Genomic DNA, 17645 nt, shown 5'->3' with positions numbered 1-17645 from the left:
AGTCCTGGTCTGCCCTCTTAACCCTGAACTGGGACCTAGTGATACTGCTGTCTGTAATCAAACTTGGACCTGCAGGAAAATATATGTTCTGCCTAACAATCACTGATAATAGTGGAACACTGGAAATAAAAGAAATCCAAATATACAATAAGAGGTTGGTCAAATAAATCGTGGTCAGTTTTGTACAGATATGAAAATACCTGGTAGCCACTGAAATAGATTTTGTAGAGGGTTAGGAATATGTCTCTATGGGAGAGTGCTTGCTTGGCATTCTGTTATGCTCTGGGTTGAATGTATACATTGAACACACACACACACCAAACAACAACAATAACAACAAAAACCCAGTGTTGCTGCAGTTCTTCATAAAATGAAAATAACCAAGTTTGGGCCAGTGAGATGGTTCAGCAGGTTAGGGTGTTTGCTAGGGAAAGGTACTTACTACTAAGTCTTAGGACTTGAGGGAGAATGGACTCCTACAAATCGTTCTTAGAACTCCACATGCATACCTCCCCACTCACCCACACTCACCCAAATAAGTAAATACAAATTAAAAAACCCAAGCTCATTATGTGATTAAATAATAAAATGGATGATAACTAAGGTGCAACATGAACAAAACATTATGATTAGGTCCAGAAAAGAGGTCTGTAAAAATGTCTTCTGCCAGGCAGTGGTGGCGCACACCTTTAATCCCAGCACTTGGGAGGCAGAGGCAGGCAGATTTCTGAGTTCAAGGCCAGCCTGGTCTACAGAGTGAGTTCCAGGACAGCCAGGGCTATACAGAGAAACCCTGTCTTGAAAAAACAAAAACAAAACAAAACAAAATGTTTCCTTATTATCTTTGTGTATGTGTGTGTGGTGTGTCTGTGTGTCCAGGTGTGTTCTGGTGCATGTGAACACATCTATCAGTTGGTGTAGAGGCCTGAAATGGATGTCTGGTGCCTTCCTCAAAAGTTTCCAAATTATTTGAGAATTTCATGCATATATACAGTGTATCTTGACCACAGGCACTCCATCTGCTCCCCCTCCCTCTGATAGCCCCCCTTCAAGCCCCCTCCTACTTTCATGTCTTTTTTTTTTTAATTAACAAGTCAGATTTATATATCAATAAATTCTCAATTCAAAGACATTCACACAATAATTTCAGGGTCAATTGATAATGGTACAAGCTGCCCACCTAGCTTAGACGAGTTATCCCAATTATTCTAACCTTTATCATATATCTACCTGTGGCCATGTAAAGCCACTCTGGTTCAGAATCTTCTTCCTGTCCGTCTGCCTCCATCTTGGCTTCCTCCTCCTTGTGTCTTCTTTAAAAAATGTTTACCAACTTATTTTTTGAGACAGAGCTTCTCACTTACTTTGGAGCTAGCTGGTTGGCCATACTGGCTAGCCAGCAGGGAATTCTTCTGTCTGCTTCTTAGCCCTGGCATTTCACACACGTGACAAGGGCAATGCTGACTTTTCAGGTAGATACTGGGGATCAGAATTCAGATGCCCCTGCTTGTACTTTATTGACTGAGCCACCTTCCCAGCTTCTTTCGCCTGTTTTGATGACAGAATTGCACTATGAGTAGGTCTAAGTTAGATCTGTAAGTGCTAAGAAGAGGGGAAATATCAATATATTAATATGTATATAAAAGGCAGGGAGGAGCTAGTAACCCCATACCAAAAGGTCACTCTGACATGTTCTTGGTCTTTAAGTGCTTGGTAAGTTTGTAAAGTGCTTTGAAGTTGATCAGCTTCAGCTGTCCCCAGTTACACCAAGTCACTCTAACCACAGAGAGGTTTCTCTTCTTCCAGCACCCATTTTGAGACCAAGTTGGCTAATGATTAAGTAAATATCAGTTGGTTGACTTCCTGTTCCACCAGGTTTGGCCTGTTTTTTTTTTTTGTTTTTTTGTTTTTTTTGTCCTTGAGCAGCTCCACTAGAGGGCAACCTGATCTTTGGGGGAAAGGATGACCAGTTTTCATGTGGAGGATGGTCCTTCACAGCCTCTTTAGTTGCAACAGGAGCCAGGTGATTGTAGGAGCTCAGTGTCCTGAAGTGACTGATGCCCTCACAAGTGTGCACACTTACAAAAGAAGCATTTCCCATATAAGATCTAAGGGGAGAAATGTGCTACTTTATCTAGTGACTTTAAAATGTTTTTATTAGAAAACAGTTGGATAGTGATGAAATATTCTAACTCTCATATCGTAGGTCTTTTTTTTTTTCTTTTGAGACAGCATCTCATGTAGCCTAGGCTGATGTTGATTTCACTATATAGCTGAGGATAACCTTGAACTCCATGCCTCTCATGTGTGAATGCTGGGAACTACAAGTGTGTACCATAATACCCAGTTTTATATAGAATGTAGATTGACTAGGGCTTCATGCATGCTAGGGAAGAGTTCTTCCAATAGAGTTACATCCCAAGAATTCTTACATTCTTAAGAATTAGATTTGGGGACATTGGGGAGGACAGGATAGATGGCTCAGTGGTTAAGAGCCCTGGCTGCTCTTTCTAAGGACACAGTATCCACATGGTAGCTCCCAACCATCTGTCACTCCAGTTGTGATACATGTGTACACAGATACATGTGCAGGCTGAGCAGCCATAAACATAAAAAAGAATTGTGTGTGTGTGTGCATGAGTGTGTGTTTTGTTTTATAGAAATGTATGGTTCTGGGGTTTGAACCCAGGGCTTTGCAAATGCTAGGCAAGTATTCTACAACTGATCTACATCTCTAGTTCTCTTTTGTTGTTGTTGTTGTTGTTGTTTTGGGAGACAGGGTTTCTCTGTATAGCTTGGCTGTCCTGGAACTCACTCTGTAGACCAGGCTGGCCTCAAACTCAGAAATCCACCTGCCTCTGCCTCCCAAGTACTGGAATTAAAGACATGTGCCATCACTGCCCTGCTGTCATGGACTTTTAAAATTTTGTTTGTTTTTGCTTTTTTTTCAAGACAGGATTTCTCTATGTAGCCCTGGCTGTCCTGGAGCTTGCTCTATATGCCAGGCTGGCACTGAACTTAGAGATTTTCCTGTCTGCCTCCACTACCACCAGTTATTTATACATTTGATTTTATGTGTGTATATTTTGCCTGCATATACATGTACATACTATATACAAGCTTCACATACACTGAGATCAGATGAAAGATAGTAATATGGACTTATGGATTATTGTGAACCACCATGGGGGTGCTGGGAATTGAACCTGGCTCCTCTGCAAGAGCTTCTAGTACTCTTACACTCTGAGCCATCCCTAAAGTCCCCATCATGAACTCTCATCCTTCTGGAACTGGAAGCCCAAATAAAGGCTTCTGTAAGTTGTCTTGTCATGGTGTTTTATCACAGCAATAGCAAAGTATCAATACAGATGTTTCCTCTTTCTTTAGCACTGGAAAGGTCTAGAAAGAAAGACAGATCTATGAGCATAGTACACAGTTCATATTTTATTTGCTATTTTTACAAGTTTTACTATTTATGTGCATGTGCCTGTATGAATGTGTGTGCATATGTATGTGTGATGTGTGTATGTGCATGTGAATGTGGAGAACTGGTTCTCCTACTATGAGAGTCTCAAGGTTGAACTCAGGTTGCTGGGCTTGGCAGCAGACATCTTCACCCACTGAACCATTTTGCCAACCCCTGGTCTATTTTTTTGAGACAAGTCAAAGCTGGGTGTGGTTTCTGGTGCCTGTAATCCCAGCACCCAGGAAGCTGAGCCCAGCCTAGGCACCATGTCAGGGCTATACTGTTAGGCTTGTCTTAAAAGCTCTCCACAGTCTGTGTATGAGGTTAGAGGTGTGTGCCACCATGCTCATGAGCATGTAGCTTTTACATTCTGTTTCCTACTGAAGATTCCATTTTCTCAGAGGCTGGTTGACTCTAGGTCTGGGGCACAAAATATACAAGATGTTTGTACAACCATCCGTGTCAGCAGGGAAGCAGGCAGGAACTCTTAGGATCTTTTAAAATGACTCATCCAAGTTTCCATCGGCAAAGGTATATGGACTTGAACGTTAGTGCATATAATTTATTAAGTGCACAGTGTTTAAACCTAGAAGTTCATTGTGTGTGTGTTGTTACAAGTAACTGGCTATCTTTTTGAAAGGCAGGAGCCAGGGGAATGGTACCTAGTTGATACAGCACTTGCCTGGCACATACAAGGCTGTGGGGGCTGCTGTCAACCTAGTTTGGTGATTTTGGCTTTTCGCTGGAGATAGGAGGCAGGAGGACCAGCCATCCTCAAGGTCAGCTTGGGATATATGAGACCCTGTTTCAGAAAACAAGAACCAAAGATAATAGGAGAGTAAGTCATTTTAAAGATGGGGGATAAGCCGGGTGGTGGTGGCGCACGCCTTTAATCCCAGCACTTGGGAGGCAGAGGCAGGCGGATTTCTGAGTTCAAGGCCAGCCTGGTCTACAGAGTGAGTTCCAGGACAACCAGGGCTACACAGAGAAACCTTGCCTCGAAAAAACCAAAAAAAAAAAAAAAAAAAAAAAAAAAAAAAAAAGGAAGGTGGATAAAGGAAAATAAACAACAGTTGTGCTGTTTCTGTATAAAGTAGGCCACAAGGCAATTAAATAGGATTAATCTTCCATTAATCGGGAAGCATGCCTATATAAAACTTATTCCAGCTCTTACAACAGGGCCTGTGGATGTCTGTTTTGTAGATACTTGTGTAATTAATCCAGGCATTGAACATCCATATCTAGATCTTCCCAAATGGCTAACTTGAGAAAGAAGGAAGAAATAGAGCAGACATCTGTGAATTAATAGATTTATAATACATAAGAAATACATATAAAGCTGGGCGAGGTGAGACATGGCCATAGTTCCAGCACTTGGAAGTGAGGGCAGGAAGATAGTTTGAGATTAGCCACATAGCAAAAACAAGGCCAGCCAAAGCTGTGTATGGTGACTCTGTCTTCAGAAACAAAGCAAAACAATGGTTGAAGATGTTGGTATGTGCAGAACACTTCCTAACATTCACACAAAGCGCTGGCTTCAACCCCAAACATTTTACAATTTATAAATAGGCCAGGGAAGGCTAAGTCAGAGTGTATACGTGTCCACATTTGGGTGAGAAAACTATAAACAAGCAAGGAAATGATGGCTGATCATCATAATTCTATTTGTGGCAAGAGGGGACAGCTATGATAGAGATGGGGGCATTTGGTATCTACCAAAGTTCTCTTTCTCTGGGTAAAGTTTTCAAGGAGGATTATAATAGCTTATTCAATTACATCTGTTTTCTGTACAGTGTGTTGGCTGGGCGTTGTGTATATCCTTGTAATTCCAGTACTTTAGGAGGGCACCAATGTAGGCAGGGCGGCATGGTGAGACCTACCTTATGAAACCAACTGGAATGTATGTCAGTGGTAGACCACTTGCTGGCATCCCAGGGGCCCTAGACTCAACACTAGTATTGCAGATAAAACCGAAAAGAAAGAATGGGAAGGAGGGAGGGAGCCAAAACTAAAGCCAAGGCTGGGCATGGTAACACACCTGTAATCCCAGCATTGGGGGGCAGAGGCAGGAGGATCAGGAATTCACTACTAGCTTCTGTAACACATTTTCTGTCACACTAATCTGGGGTGTAGGAAACCTTGTCTCAAGCAAACATACAAACTCCAAACAAAACTCAAAGCAAGCAAGAAAACAAGTCTAAAACTCAAAATATCTTAATCTTGTTTCTATTTATCTGCCATGTGGGCCAATTTTATTGGGAAAAATCATGTTTAAAGCTAAGACCTTGGTGCTGTGTAAAAGGTACCTGGAGCCCAAGTTCCCCTGCTTCTTTCCGGGAGGGCCCCATTTCGAATCTTCTTTTCCCCTCCATTTTCTTCTCGTTGCTCCTTTTTCTCTTAACTGCAGGGTCAGCTCCATAAGACAGACTTAAAGGGCCCACTGTAATCGCGGGAGCGGAGCGGAGCCGCAGCTAACTGCCTAGAGTGTTGGTTTGGTCTTTGCTGCTAGAGTGCTGCGTGCTGTACTCCGCTGGCTCAGTCACCCCGACAACACTGATGTACCTTCCCATTTTACAGATGAAGGGGTAGAGCCTCTGTGTGCAGAAGGCACTGTGTCACCCATGGCTATTTATGAAGATGAGGATCTGACTTTTAAATTATACTGTTTCTTTATACATAAGATTGTGCATATTTGTGAGGTATCACATGATGTTTAGATGCATATATGTACTGTGTAATGTTTAAATTAGGATGAACTTCCGCTCAAACATTTCTTTGTGCTAAAACCATAAGATATTAAAAATCCTTCAGATTTTTGTTTTTGTATTTTTGAGATAAGGTCTCAGCCCTTGTCCTGGAACTAGGACTGTAGACCAGGCTGGCCTCCAAGTCTGAGATTCTCCAGTCTCTGCCTCCTGAGGGCTGGGATTAAAGCCTGTGTCATTACACCCTTTAGCTCTTTTGTGATGTTGATAATGACCCTACAGTTGAAATTCGACCTTAGTTGCTATAACCTTGTTATAGCATGCACCACCACTGCCTGGCCCAGCTATATTTTTATATGTTGTGTATTCAATTGCTGTGTTCTATTTTGTGGTCCACCCTGACCTTTAGTAAACCTTTCTTCTCTGACCAATTTTCCAGCATTTTCTTGGAGAACACTCAGGATTTCCTCATCCACTTGCTTCCTTTGAGGGTTTTCCCCAGAATCCCTTTTTTTTTTTTTTTTTTTTTTTTTTTTGGTTTTTTGAGACAGGGTTTCCTTGTATAGCCCTGGCTGTCCTGGAACTCACTCTGTAGACCAGGCTGGCCTTGAACTCAGAAATCTACCTGTCTCTGCCTCCCAAGTGCTGGGATTAAAGGTGTGCACCACCACTGCCTGGCAGAATCCCATTTTATTTGAAGGTTTTCTTCTTTTTCTGAGTTTATATATTCATCTTGCTCCTAAGCAGGGAAGTTTTCCTTAGCAAATGCTGTAGTTCATGTGGGATCATTGCTCCTGTTTTATTTTCTAACATCTTATTGATGATCTAGAGAGATGGCTCAGTGGCTTAGAGCACTTCTTGCTCTAGCAGAGCAGAACTCAGTTCAGTTCCTAGCATCCATGTTGTCTTACAACTATTCTAGCTCCAGGTCCAGGGCATTCATCGCTGATTCTGACCTTTCAGGATACCAGGTATACATGTGGTGCACACACATTCAGGCAGCTAGCATTGATACATGTAAAAATTTAAATCTTATGCATGTGCCTATGTGAATGTACGCCACACATTTGCTGGCACCCTCAAATACTAGAAAACCTGGAGCCAGAGTTATAGGTGGTTGTAAGCCTCCCAGTGTGAGCACTGCAACCTGAACTGTGCACTGAAAGCATAGGAGGTGGCCTTTCCAATCCCTTATTGCATATTTTATTTCTCTCATAATTGACTTCAGAATTCAGGCGGTTATCTTACTACTGAACTTCATTCCAAAGATTAGTATCGTGCAGAATCTTCTTCTCTTCTTAGAGACGGTATTTCTGTGTAGTCCTGGCTCTGTCAGACCTCCTCCTGAGTCCTGGGATTGAAGGTGTGTGTACCATGCTTAGCTCATTGCCTCAGATTTGATGAAGCTGTGCAGTTGGATACATTCCCTAGGGGATTTAGAGAGGTGGCTCTACTTGCTTACTATTTTGCCTTTGACAAGTTGATTATCCTGTGTTCTTTTGTTTTCTGCAGAACTGGGGATAGAACCTGTCACCGAGTTATATCCTCAGGCCAGTTTTCTTTTTTAAAGATCTACTTTAGGGCTGGAGAGATGGCTCAGTGGTTAAGAGCACTGACTGCTCTTCCAGAGGTCCTGAGTTCAATTCCCAGCAACCACATGGTGGCTTACAACTATCTGTAATGGGATCTGATGCCCTCTTCTGGTGTGTCTGAAGACAGCTACAGTGTACTCATATGAATAAAAAATTAAAAAAGATTCACTTTAATTATGTGTATGTGTGCAAATATGTGCATGTGAGGTGTCTGTGCATGTCAGGGTGTCATCTCCTGGAGCTATAGGTACAGGTGTCAGTGAGAATCCCAATGTCGCTGCTGAACTCCAGTCCTCTTCTAGAGCAGTATATACTCTTTAACCACTGAACCATTTTTCCAACTGCCTATTTAAAAAAATACTTCATTTTTTTATTATTGGGAATTTTATGTATATATAATGTCATTTGATCAAATCAACTTCCCCTGTCCTATTTCCCGTCTCCCTCTGAACTGCAAATCTTTTTTTTTTTTTCTTAAATAATCCCCCTCTCCTAACTGCCCATATACACAAAGATGTGGGACAGTCACTGGATAATTCTTTGGTTTGTGGGTTTTGTAGACAGGGTCACTATATACAATTCTCTTGCCTTGTGATAGGGTCCTTCCAAGTGCTAGGATTTTAAGACATGTTATTATGTTCAATCCAACTCTGTATTTTGAGCTACAAAATGGTACTTTGACAATGTGCCTAGAATACAGATAGTGCTCTAGAAGTGTTGTCTAGCTGGCCTTGGTAGCAAGATTGTCAGAGGTAGGGAGAGGAGGGTCATGAGATCAAGGTTATCTTTAGCTGCACAGTGAGTTGGAGCCAGCCTGATCTACATGAGACCTTGTCTCAAGGAAAAAATAACAAGTGTGGCTCTTGGTTCCAGGAAGTGGGAGGAAGCCAGGAGGAGGAAATTGGTTCTGGAGTGGCTTCCTGTGGAGAAGGAGGCTTCTGCAAGTCTGTGTGGGACACAAATACTAACCCAGCCTGCTGTGCTGTGGTCTTTTTTTTTTTTTTTTGATGGAGGGGACTGGGTCTTACATAGCCCCGGCTGACCTGGCAGTTGCTATGTAGACCAGGCAGGCTGGACTCAAGCTCCCAGAGGTCAAGCTGCCTCTGGGATTAAAGGTGTGCATCACTATACTAGGTTACATTTCTTCAGAAGAAGATGCTTTCTTCCAGAAGTTCCTACTACCATGAGCCAGCATTAAGACTACTTTGAATGAAGCCTATGAGGACACATGGAAAGTGAACAAACACGTGTATAAAAGTGTGCATCTCAGAGTGAGTTCTAGGACAGCCAGGGCTACACAGAGAAATCCTGTCTTGAAAAAAAACAAAACAAAACAAAACAAAACAAAAAAGTGTGCATCTCTTATCAGACCGCTTGGGGAGGTCTGCGGCCTCCCAACACTCACACATTTTAATGTCAGATTGTTTATGTTTTCTGTGAGCCGGGGGTTCTCTACCCAGATGGGGGTGCTGTGCTTTTGCTAGCCTTGAGCCTCAGGTCACATTTTTTGTACACGTTCTTCCAGGGCCTTGAGCTCAGCCAACACCTCCTTGGGCAGATCCTGGTTGACTTGCTCTGTCAGGTAGCCCCTAATATCACGAACCTCCTGTTCCCAGAAGTCCTTGGGAATGGAGAAGAGCTGACTGATGTCTATTGCTCTGAGGCCACTGAGATCCAGGGCTCCTTCTTTTGGTACTAGCCCAATGGGAGTCTCTTGGGCACTGTCTTCCCCGTCTAATCTTCGGCAGATCCAGTCTAGTACACGAGCATTCTCCCCAAAGCCTGGCCACAGGAAGCGTCCTGCTTCATCTCTCCGGAACCAGTTGACATGGAAGATACGAGGCAGCCGGGCACCTTTTCGTCCCTCCATGCTCAACCAGTGTTCCAGGTAGTGTCCAAAGTTATAGCCAAAAAAAGGTCGCATGGCAAAGGGATCATGCATAATGGTCTTTCCTAGGACAGGAGGGGCAGGGGTAAGGGGCCTTCCTGTCTAAGGAAGGGAAGGGTGCTCTGGGTTCAGCTGGCAGAGGTCGGGTAAAAGTTGACAGTTCTGAATTAGCTTCAGGGAAAGTGAAGAGAAGGGATGGGAAAAATGGAGACAGTGGGAGTAGGGACAGGGAACGTGGAGGGTATAAACTTACCTTTGTGTTCAGCAGCTGCAGTGGACTCAGAGCGCATGGAGCTACCTACAAATACCCCATGACGCCAATTGAAGGCCTCATACACCAGTGGTACCCCTGGAACACCAAGGAACAGGTTTATAGGCAACCTTTTTCTTCCACTTCAGACCCCATGCTCTCACACATTCTGCATTCACTATAGGAGATATGGCTAGACAGCAGCTAGAGGTCCCAAGTGAGCGAGCGGTCCTGTGAGTTTTAAGCACAGGAAGGTGGGAGCTTTACTACGAAGGTCCAATGCCCACATGCTATTTACCTTTGGGTCTGCGGCCTCCAAAGATGATGGCATCAATAGGGACACCTTCTGGTGCTTCCCAGGCTGGGTCCATGATGGGGCACTGGCAAGCTGGGACACAGAAGCGAGAGTTTGGATGTGCACAGGGTTCCTTGTCACCTGGGAGAGGAAATACAAAATGCTATCATTTCCAAGGTCATGTCCACTCTCAACACAGACACACATTTTTTCTCTCTTTTCTTTCCTTCCTTCTTTCCTTTCTTCCTTCCTTTCTTCCAAGATAGGGTTTCTCTGTATAGCCCTGGCTGTCCTGGAACTCACTCTGTAGACCAGGCTGTCCTCAAACTCAGAAATCTGCCTGCCTATGCCTCCCAAGTGCTGGGATTAAAGGCGTGCACCACCACCACCCGGCTTGGGTACAAGTCTTAAGGAAACAGAGTTAGATATTGGCATGTGGTTATAATAATTTTCTTCCCAGAAACTTTTAGTTACAGGATTATTATTCCCCAAATCTAATTTTCCTAAACCTAAAGTGAAAACTGAGCATGTCAGGTCAATATTTCAAGCAGTGGGTTCCCATTAACAAACCAGGGAAGACAATCTCCTGAGCCATCAACATGCAAACAGAAATTGCTTTTATTACACATTTATTTATTTGTTTATTGTGCTGGGAGCTAGGGGCTGCCATGGGATGCATATGGAACTCAGAGGACAGCTTGTTCAGTTTTCTTCCTCCATGAGGGTACTGGGAATCTAACTCAGACTTCATGGTAAGTAAGTACCTTAGCACGCTGTGTCATTTTACCAGCCCAGTGATTGTATTAAAGCTTATAGACCTTTGGTGATGTCTCTGGTCCTGCTTAGACCCTGACAGAGTGGGTTAGTTAGGGCATGAAGTCTATCAGGAACATAACCTGGCCAGTCATACCCTGAGGAGCCCAGAGCATTTGGCACCTTCAGGTATGCTGGAGAGAAGGTAGGGGCCAAGACAGTATAGCACATGTGTGAGCACCACTGGGGAGACTCAGGCATGGTGCTTTCTCCATTGGAGATGATGACCAGATTGGTAGGGAGTGGGAGTTAGGGGCCAACACGTCTATCCCTGGCGCCCAGCCTAGGACCCTGACTCTCTAGTTATATCAGTGAATTCAGAGTTGATGAAAGGGTTGGGAAACTAGCCTGTAGGGAAGATTATCTTTTTTTTTTGGATTTCTCAGTTGAGTGGGGCTCCTGAGGGGGACTTAATGATGGTGTTAGAGAAAATAAAGGCTGATCAAACAAAGAGGCTGACTGCTAGGCCAGCCTGCAAAACTCAAGCTTGCCTTTCAGTGACCACAGGCTCATCCTCTGCTGCGCTCTCTTCCTATAACTGCAGAAGGCAATGGAAAGGTGGTGAGGGATGGGTCTCTCAGGCACCCTGGTAATGACAGCTTGGGAAACCAGCCTCTGAGAAAGTCTAAAGTGCTAGCCTGAGTTCATGCAGGATTACAACATAGGGAGGGGTGGGAAGGGTAGGGCAACTTTAGACACGGGCTATCCATCATACAGATAAATGACAAAGGAATGTTTGGTAGAGGACCCAGGCTTCCTTCTTTCCTGATGTGTCAAATGTTACTGGCCCAATCCTCCTTTAACTATTCTCCAAATAGTCCTCCAACATAAGCCTGTCCAGCTTATACTCACTATTGGCAAGTGTGATGTATCTGACCACATGCTAAACTCCTTTTATACATTATCACTGCTCCCATAACCCTAAGAGCTGAGTACTACAATAAGCCTTATTCAATTGGTTGGAAAACTGGAAAACAGAAGGGAAGTTAAATAATTACTCAGATCCCCAAACAATGAATAATGGATAAGGACACGAACTGAGATCTTGCCTGGTGTTGGAAACTGTAGGGTTTTAGAGGATTTTCCATTATTAAAATTGATGTGGCTGGAGACTGGCTGCTTTTGTAGAGGACACAGGTTCAATTCCCATCCCCTACATGGTGACTTGCAACCATCTGTAATTCTAGTTCCAGGGGATCTGATAGCCTGTTTATTACACGAATTTGGTGTAGACACACTTGTAGGCAAAACACACATCTACATAAAAGTGCTGAACCCTGGGGGCCATTGTCACAATGCCTCACCCGACTTACCAGGCTTCCAGGGCTTTCCCAGCCAGGAGGTTACGGTGACACCAGGCGGAAGAGGCTGGTCAATGCCTTCCCAGTACACACCGCCATCACTGGTCTCAGCTACGTTGGTAAAGAGGGTGTTACTCTGGATTGTGGCCATGGCATTGGGATTGGTGGCAGCAGAGGTACCAGGGGCCACCCCGAAGAAGCCATTCTCAGGGTTGATGGCTCGGAGTTGACCTGCCAGAAGTGAAAGAAAGGAAAGAACAATTAGGAAAGGCTGAGATGTGAAGCTGGAGGGGGTCCGACTATTTTTTTTTTCTAGATCTGACAGAGATCTGCAGTTGCTACGCTAACTGAGGTATGGAACCATGTTGGCTGCTCAGGAAAAGGGCCCTTCACCTTCACTGTCAAACCTCATCCAGGCGATGTCATCCCCCACACACTCCACTTTCCAGCCTGGCAATGCAGGCCGCATCATGGCCAGATTGGTCTTGCCACAGGCGCTGGGGAAAGCAGCTGCTACATAGCGCTTTTTCCCTGCAGGGTTGGTGATGCCCAAAATCTGTGTTGGAGACAGAGGGAACAGAACGAAGAAGTCACGATGGCATATCTGGATGAGGACAGCTAGCGGGTAGTGGGGTAGGTAGCAGCAGGTTGTCCTGCCCCTCCACAGGGACTAGGGTAGCACTTTAGCAGCCTGGGGCTAAAACTTCAGGTTTCAGGCTCACCATCCTGGCTCCTGGCAGGAAGGAGGCCTACCCCACCCACTCCCCTTTCCACAGCTGCTCAGTTCCTCACCAGGCCCTCACCAGCATGTGCTCTGCCAGCCAGCCCTCATCCCTGGCCAGGCGAGAGGCGATGCGCAGGGCAAAGCACTTCTTGCCCAGCAAGGAGTTACCACCATAGCCGCTGCCGAAGGAGACGATCTCCCGTTGGTCTGGCACGTGGCCAATCAGGGTTTTTTCCGGATTGCACGGCCACTGGCCCACAGGATCCCCTGGAGACAATGGGGTCATAGTGCTGCTGGCACCAGCATCAGAAACCAGGGTGTCAGGGACTGGAGGGATCAAGGATTGATCCAAGAGACACTTGGAAGTAATGGAATGCCCAGAGGTAGCTAAGCCCCCTTCTTCAGTACCCATCAGCCTTTGTGCTTTGTCAGACCTGGCGACTGACTTCTGTTCTCTAAATGGTGTTACTCCAGTCCAGAATGCTTCCCTGGGCCTTGGGGAGTAATCGGTTCCACATCCACCGTTTCTCTGTGGATGGATAAGATTTGGGGCTCCCTCTGAGTGGAAGGAGTTCTCAGTGTCCTAGGTAGGTACTTACCATGTCCAGTCAGGGGCTGGCCCACTGAATGCAGACACTTGATGAAGTCACCATCTCCCAGGGCCTTAAGTACAGGTGTCCCCAGGCGGGTCATAATACGCATGCTCGCCACCACGTAAGGCGAGTCAGTGAGCTGCACTCCAATTCGGGACAGTGGTGAGCCCACAGGACCCATGCTGAATGGAAGCACATACATGGTGCGGCCTGTGGAGGAAGATGTCGCTAGGAGGAAGGATTCCAAACCTAGTCACATCCTCAAAGCCCCTGCCTTTGTGTCCCTGACTTGTTACCCTGCATGCATCCTGGGAATCTCTCGTCCACAGCTCTCTGGAACTCGTCTGGGGACATCCAGTTGCCCAGCTGCCCACTGGCCCCACCAGCCAGGAGAGGCACTGTGTCCCGCTGCGAAGGAGTTACAATCACCGTCTTGCTTTCTACCCGCGCCACATCCTTGGGGTCCGTGCGGGCCAGCCAGCTGGGGGAGAGAGGATTGCCCGGGAAATGGTGGCTGGCAGATCTCATTTATCTCCAGACTCACTTTTCTGTTGTATTTTGTCAAGGCAGGGTCTCACCATGTAGCTCCAGCTGTCCCAGAACTTACTCTGTAGACCAGGCTGGCCTCAAACTCACAGAGATCCACCTGCCTCTGCCTCCTGAGTTCTGGAATTAAAGGCATGCTCCACTAAGCCTGGCCACTTACTTCTTAAGTTTAACTTTGACTCCAGGTCTGCCGGCTTTCTTTTTTCTTTTAAAAAGATTTATTTATCATTATATTTAAGTACACTGTAGCTGTCCTCAGACACACCAGGAGAGGGCATCAGATCTCATTCTGATGGATGGTTGTGAGCCACCATGTGGTTGCTGGGATTTGAACTCAGGACCTCTAGAAGAGCAGTTAGAGCAGTTGGAGCCTTGGAGCCTCTACCCCTGGCCAATGTTTCATGAAGTAAGAGGCAGGCAGTGGGTAGGCCCCCTCCAAAGTAAGAGCTCCAATTTGTAAATTCGTATCAACTTTTTCATTTAATGTGAAAACATTCACTTCCTACTCCATTTCCCCTGAAGCTCTCATTCTGACTCATTCCACTGGTATGGTTTAGAAATATCTCTGTTTTGGTGAACCCAAAGAGACCTCAGTCTAAGCAGTAATCTTCATCTTGGGGGTTGTTTCAAGGCTTACCAGTTCTTATACTTGGGGAGCTTGCGGATAAGACCCTGCTCTTCCAGCAGGGCCAGTATGGCAGTGTTCTCAGCCTCCGTCCCATCACAGATGTGGATGCCCTCTGGTTGGCACAGACGGACACTGCGCTCCACAAAGTCTTGAACTCCAGCTGGCAGCTGGCTTATATCTCCACTGAGCACATGCAGGGTTTGGATGCTACGGCATGGTGACCAGGACCAGGGCCTCAGCCCGTGCCAGCTAAGCCTATCAGAATCAAAACAGAGAGTCAACTATCCAGTGGCTATCATGGGAGACAAGTATTGGCGAGGGGCAGAAAGCTATGCCTCTGGGGAGTACCAAAGTGTGTCTGGTTGTAGGCACTGTGAGACCAGGTATGATTGGTATGTGGGATGAGTTCAGACTACTTGTATTTGTGGCCTTTATGAGGTATGTGTCTCCCATCAGGGAGGAGAGGTAGTCAAGCGTCTGGCCCAAGAGTGAAGAGATTGCCCAGATGAGAGGTTCATAAGCAATTTTTAAGAAGTTCATCCATGCCTGGCAGTGGTGACGCATGCCTTTAATCCTGGCACTTGGGAGGCAGAGGTAGGTGGATTTCTGAGTTCGAGGCCAGCCTGGTCTACAGAGTAAGTTCCAGGATAGCCAGGGCTATACAGAGAAACCCTGTCAGTTTTTATGTTAAAATGGCTGCTATCCTTATCTTTCTCCATCAGCGTAAAGGCCTCAAACAGAAGGCACAACTCGGGACTGTAAAGCCCTCTCCCAGTGCCAGGCTTTAGGTTAGAATTCTGGAATGTAGACAACTGATGTTGGGGTTTCAGGTTGTTCACCTGGGTCAACAAGCATGGACTAGCTAAGGATGTTTTAACTAATCAAAAGAAGGACCAAGAAGAGTAATGTCTCTGGTCCATGCATAGATCCCCAGAAGGGCAGGGTCTCTATCTATCGTTCTTCCTGCTACGCTCCTGGAAGACAGCAGGGTCTGCTGTGATTGCTCTGGACCCAAGATAGTAAAGGCCATCATTGCAAAGAGATGTAGTCACATGCAAGGCCTCACCTGCCAGAAACCCATAGTAGGCCACGACGGTGTGAGCCTGCGCATTCCCTGGCTCTCCTTAGAAGCCTTAGGGGTTGGTGGTAGGGTCAGACCATGAGAGGATGGGAAGCTCAGACCACAGGCTACATTGCCTGCGAAGGGAGAAGCTCTTGGATGTGGGAGTTTGGGCCTGCATTGGGTGTCATCCAGAACACAATAAAGGCAGCATGCCCTTATGGCCCCAGGGGATAGGGGCACAGCATGGTAGGCCTCTTTGTGTGTTTTTCTGCACAAGAGTTTCCCTGAGAAAGTAATTTTAAAGGCATGGTCCTGAAAGCTTTTATTCCCAGGAATTGGCTCCAGTTGTCTTATGGGAAACATAGCTTCTCCCAGCCCTACCCCCATTTTCTTGCACACCTTTAAGAGAGAGACCTTCTCTCTATCGTTCATAGACCACTCTCACATGGACTAACCAAGTAAATCTGCGCGGGAGAGATAAGGAGGCAGTTCAGACTCTATGTCCAAGACCATGGAGAAAGGGGCATATGGAGAGGAGACCCGGTTGTATGGGGCGGGCGGGGGGTGGGCAGGAGGAGGCAGCCAGGACAAGCCTGGGGCCCAGGACCTACTAGGGAAAGCCAGTCAAGTTAAAAAAGGCAGTTTGCCCTCCTTCTCCCATCTTGCTTCCTTCCTTCTCTCCCTCCCTGTTTCCCTCCCTCCCTAGTCCCCAGAGGCTTCACTGGGCTTCGTGCCAGGTTCCGTTCTCAGGGAGGCTGCAAATGATGTTTACCTTCTACCTTCTTTAGGGAGCTTTGAGCTCGGGTCCCCGGGGACTCAAGCCCTATGAACTTAAGGCCTTAATGGCTCCTCACACACCGAAGGGTAGACTGGGAGCCCCTAGTCTGAAAGAATTACATCTGGTAAGTAGAGCATTTGCTACGGCTCAGGAAGGCAAAGGAGAAGGGGAGGAGGTTGCGCGTGGCAGATAGAACAGCGCACAAGGGGGCAGGGAGGGATAGAAGAGCACAGAGGCTGAGTGGGAAACCTGGCATGGCTGGGGATGGCACGGGGGAGGAGGGAGATGCACCACCATGAGACCCACACTGATGAATAGCCGCCCTGCCAGTCTCTTCCTAGGATGGGAAACAAGCGGAGGAAGCCCCGAAGGTGGAGCGCAGAGTGGGCCCCCCGGCTATGGGTCACTCACCGCAGGCCTGGGAGGTACATAGCAGCCATGGCACCTGGATTGGCGCTGCGGGATGGCCACAGGAACCAGTGCAGTCGGGGAGACAAGGAAGGCGGGGAAGAAAGGAGCGTGGCAAAGCCAGAGGGAGCTGAGGTTGGGCGGGAGGCGCTTAAAAAGGAGGCGGGCAGTCGCTGGGGCGGAACCTAGCTGGTTCTCTCGCCCATTTGTAGGGCCGGCTCACTAGCCCTAGCTCAAGGCCCCGGGCTCTGTGAAGCCTCCGCCCTACAGTCATCACACCCTGAAGCCATTGGAGCCGGACTTCAACTTGGGATCCGCCTACTCCGAGGCTTCGCCCTACGACCCGCCACGCTGCAAGGATACTGATGTAACTTTGAAGGCTGTTGCTCCTTAGAGAAAGCAAGCAAGAGACGTCGAATGTCAAACAAGCTAAGAATGAGGGATGAGACCAGGGGTGGGGAGCCCAGGATAACAAGATGCCTAAAACTTCAGGGTCTAGGTTTGCTTTTCCAGAGCACTCGTAGCTTCAGGCTTTTCTTTTCCAGGGACCCAGATGCTAAGCTCTCCTCTGCTCTTAAATAATAACAAAACCAAA

General features: G+C 46.5%; 1 protein-coding gene and 1 long non-coding RNA gene across 2 annotated transcripts; one reads left to right on the top strand and one right to left on the bottom strand.

The window, feature by feature from the left end:
• Positions 1–9119: 9119 nt before the first annotated feature.
• On the bottom strand, positions 9120–17212 carry Pck2 (phosphoenolpyruvate carboxykinase 2, mitochondrial). Its single transcript, XM_031361933.1, has 10 exons — positions 17054–17212; positions 14811–15056; positions 13924–14108; positions 13634–13837; positions 13114–13301; positions 12704–12866; positions 12323–12541; positions 10200–10337; positions 9905–10000; positions 9120–9716 (listed from the first exon to the last, which is right to left on the bottom strand). The coding sequence occupies exons 1-10, from the start codon at positions 17080–17082 to the stop codon at positions 9262–9264; spliced, it is 1923 nt and encodes a 640-aa protein (XP_031217793.1). The 5' UTR covers positions 17083–17212; the 3' UTR covers positions 9120–9261.
• LOC116084756 lies at positions 15295–17645 on the top strand. Its single transcript, XR_004116251.1, has 4 exons — positions 15295–15395; positions 16653–16766; positions 16973–17067; positions 17263–17645. It is a non-coding gene; the product is annotated as an uncharacterized LOC116084756 (long non-coding RNA).

The sequence above is a fragment of the Mastomys coucha genome, unplaced genomic scaffold (genome assembly GCF_008632895.1).
Source record: "Mastomys coucha isolate ucsf_1 unplaced genomic scaffold, UCSF_Mcou_1 pScaffold9, whole genome shotgun sequence".
Lineage (NCBI taxonomy): Eukaryota > Metazoa > Chordata > Mammalia > Rodentia > Muridae > Mastomys > Mastomys coucha.
The sequence above is the reverse complement of the archived record's forward strand: the minus strand, read 5'-3'. Positions and strand labels throughout refer to the sequence as shown.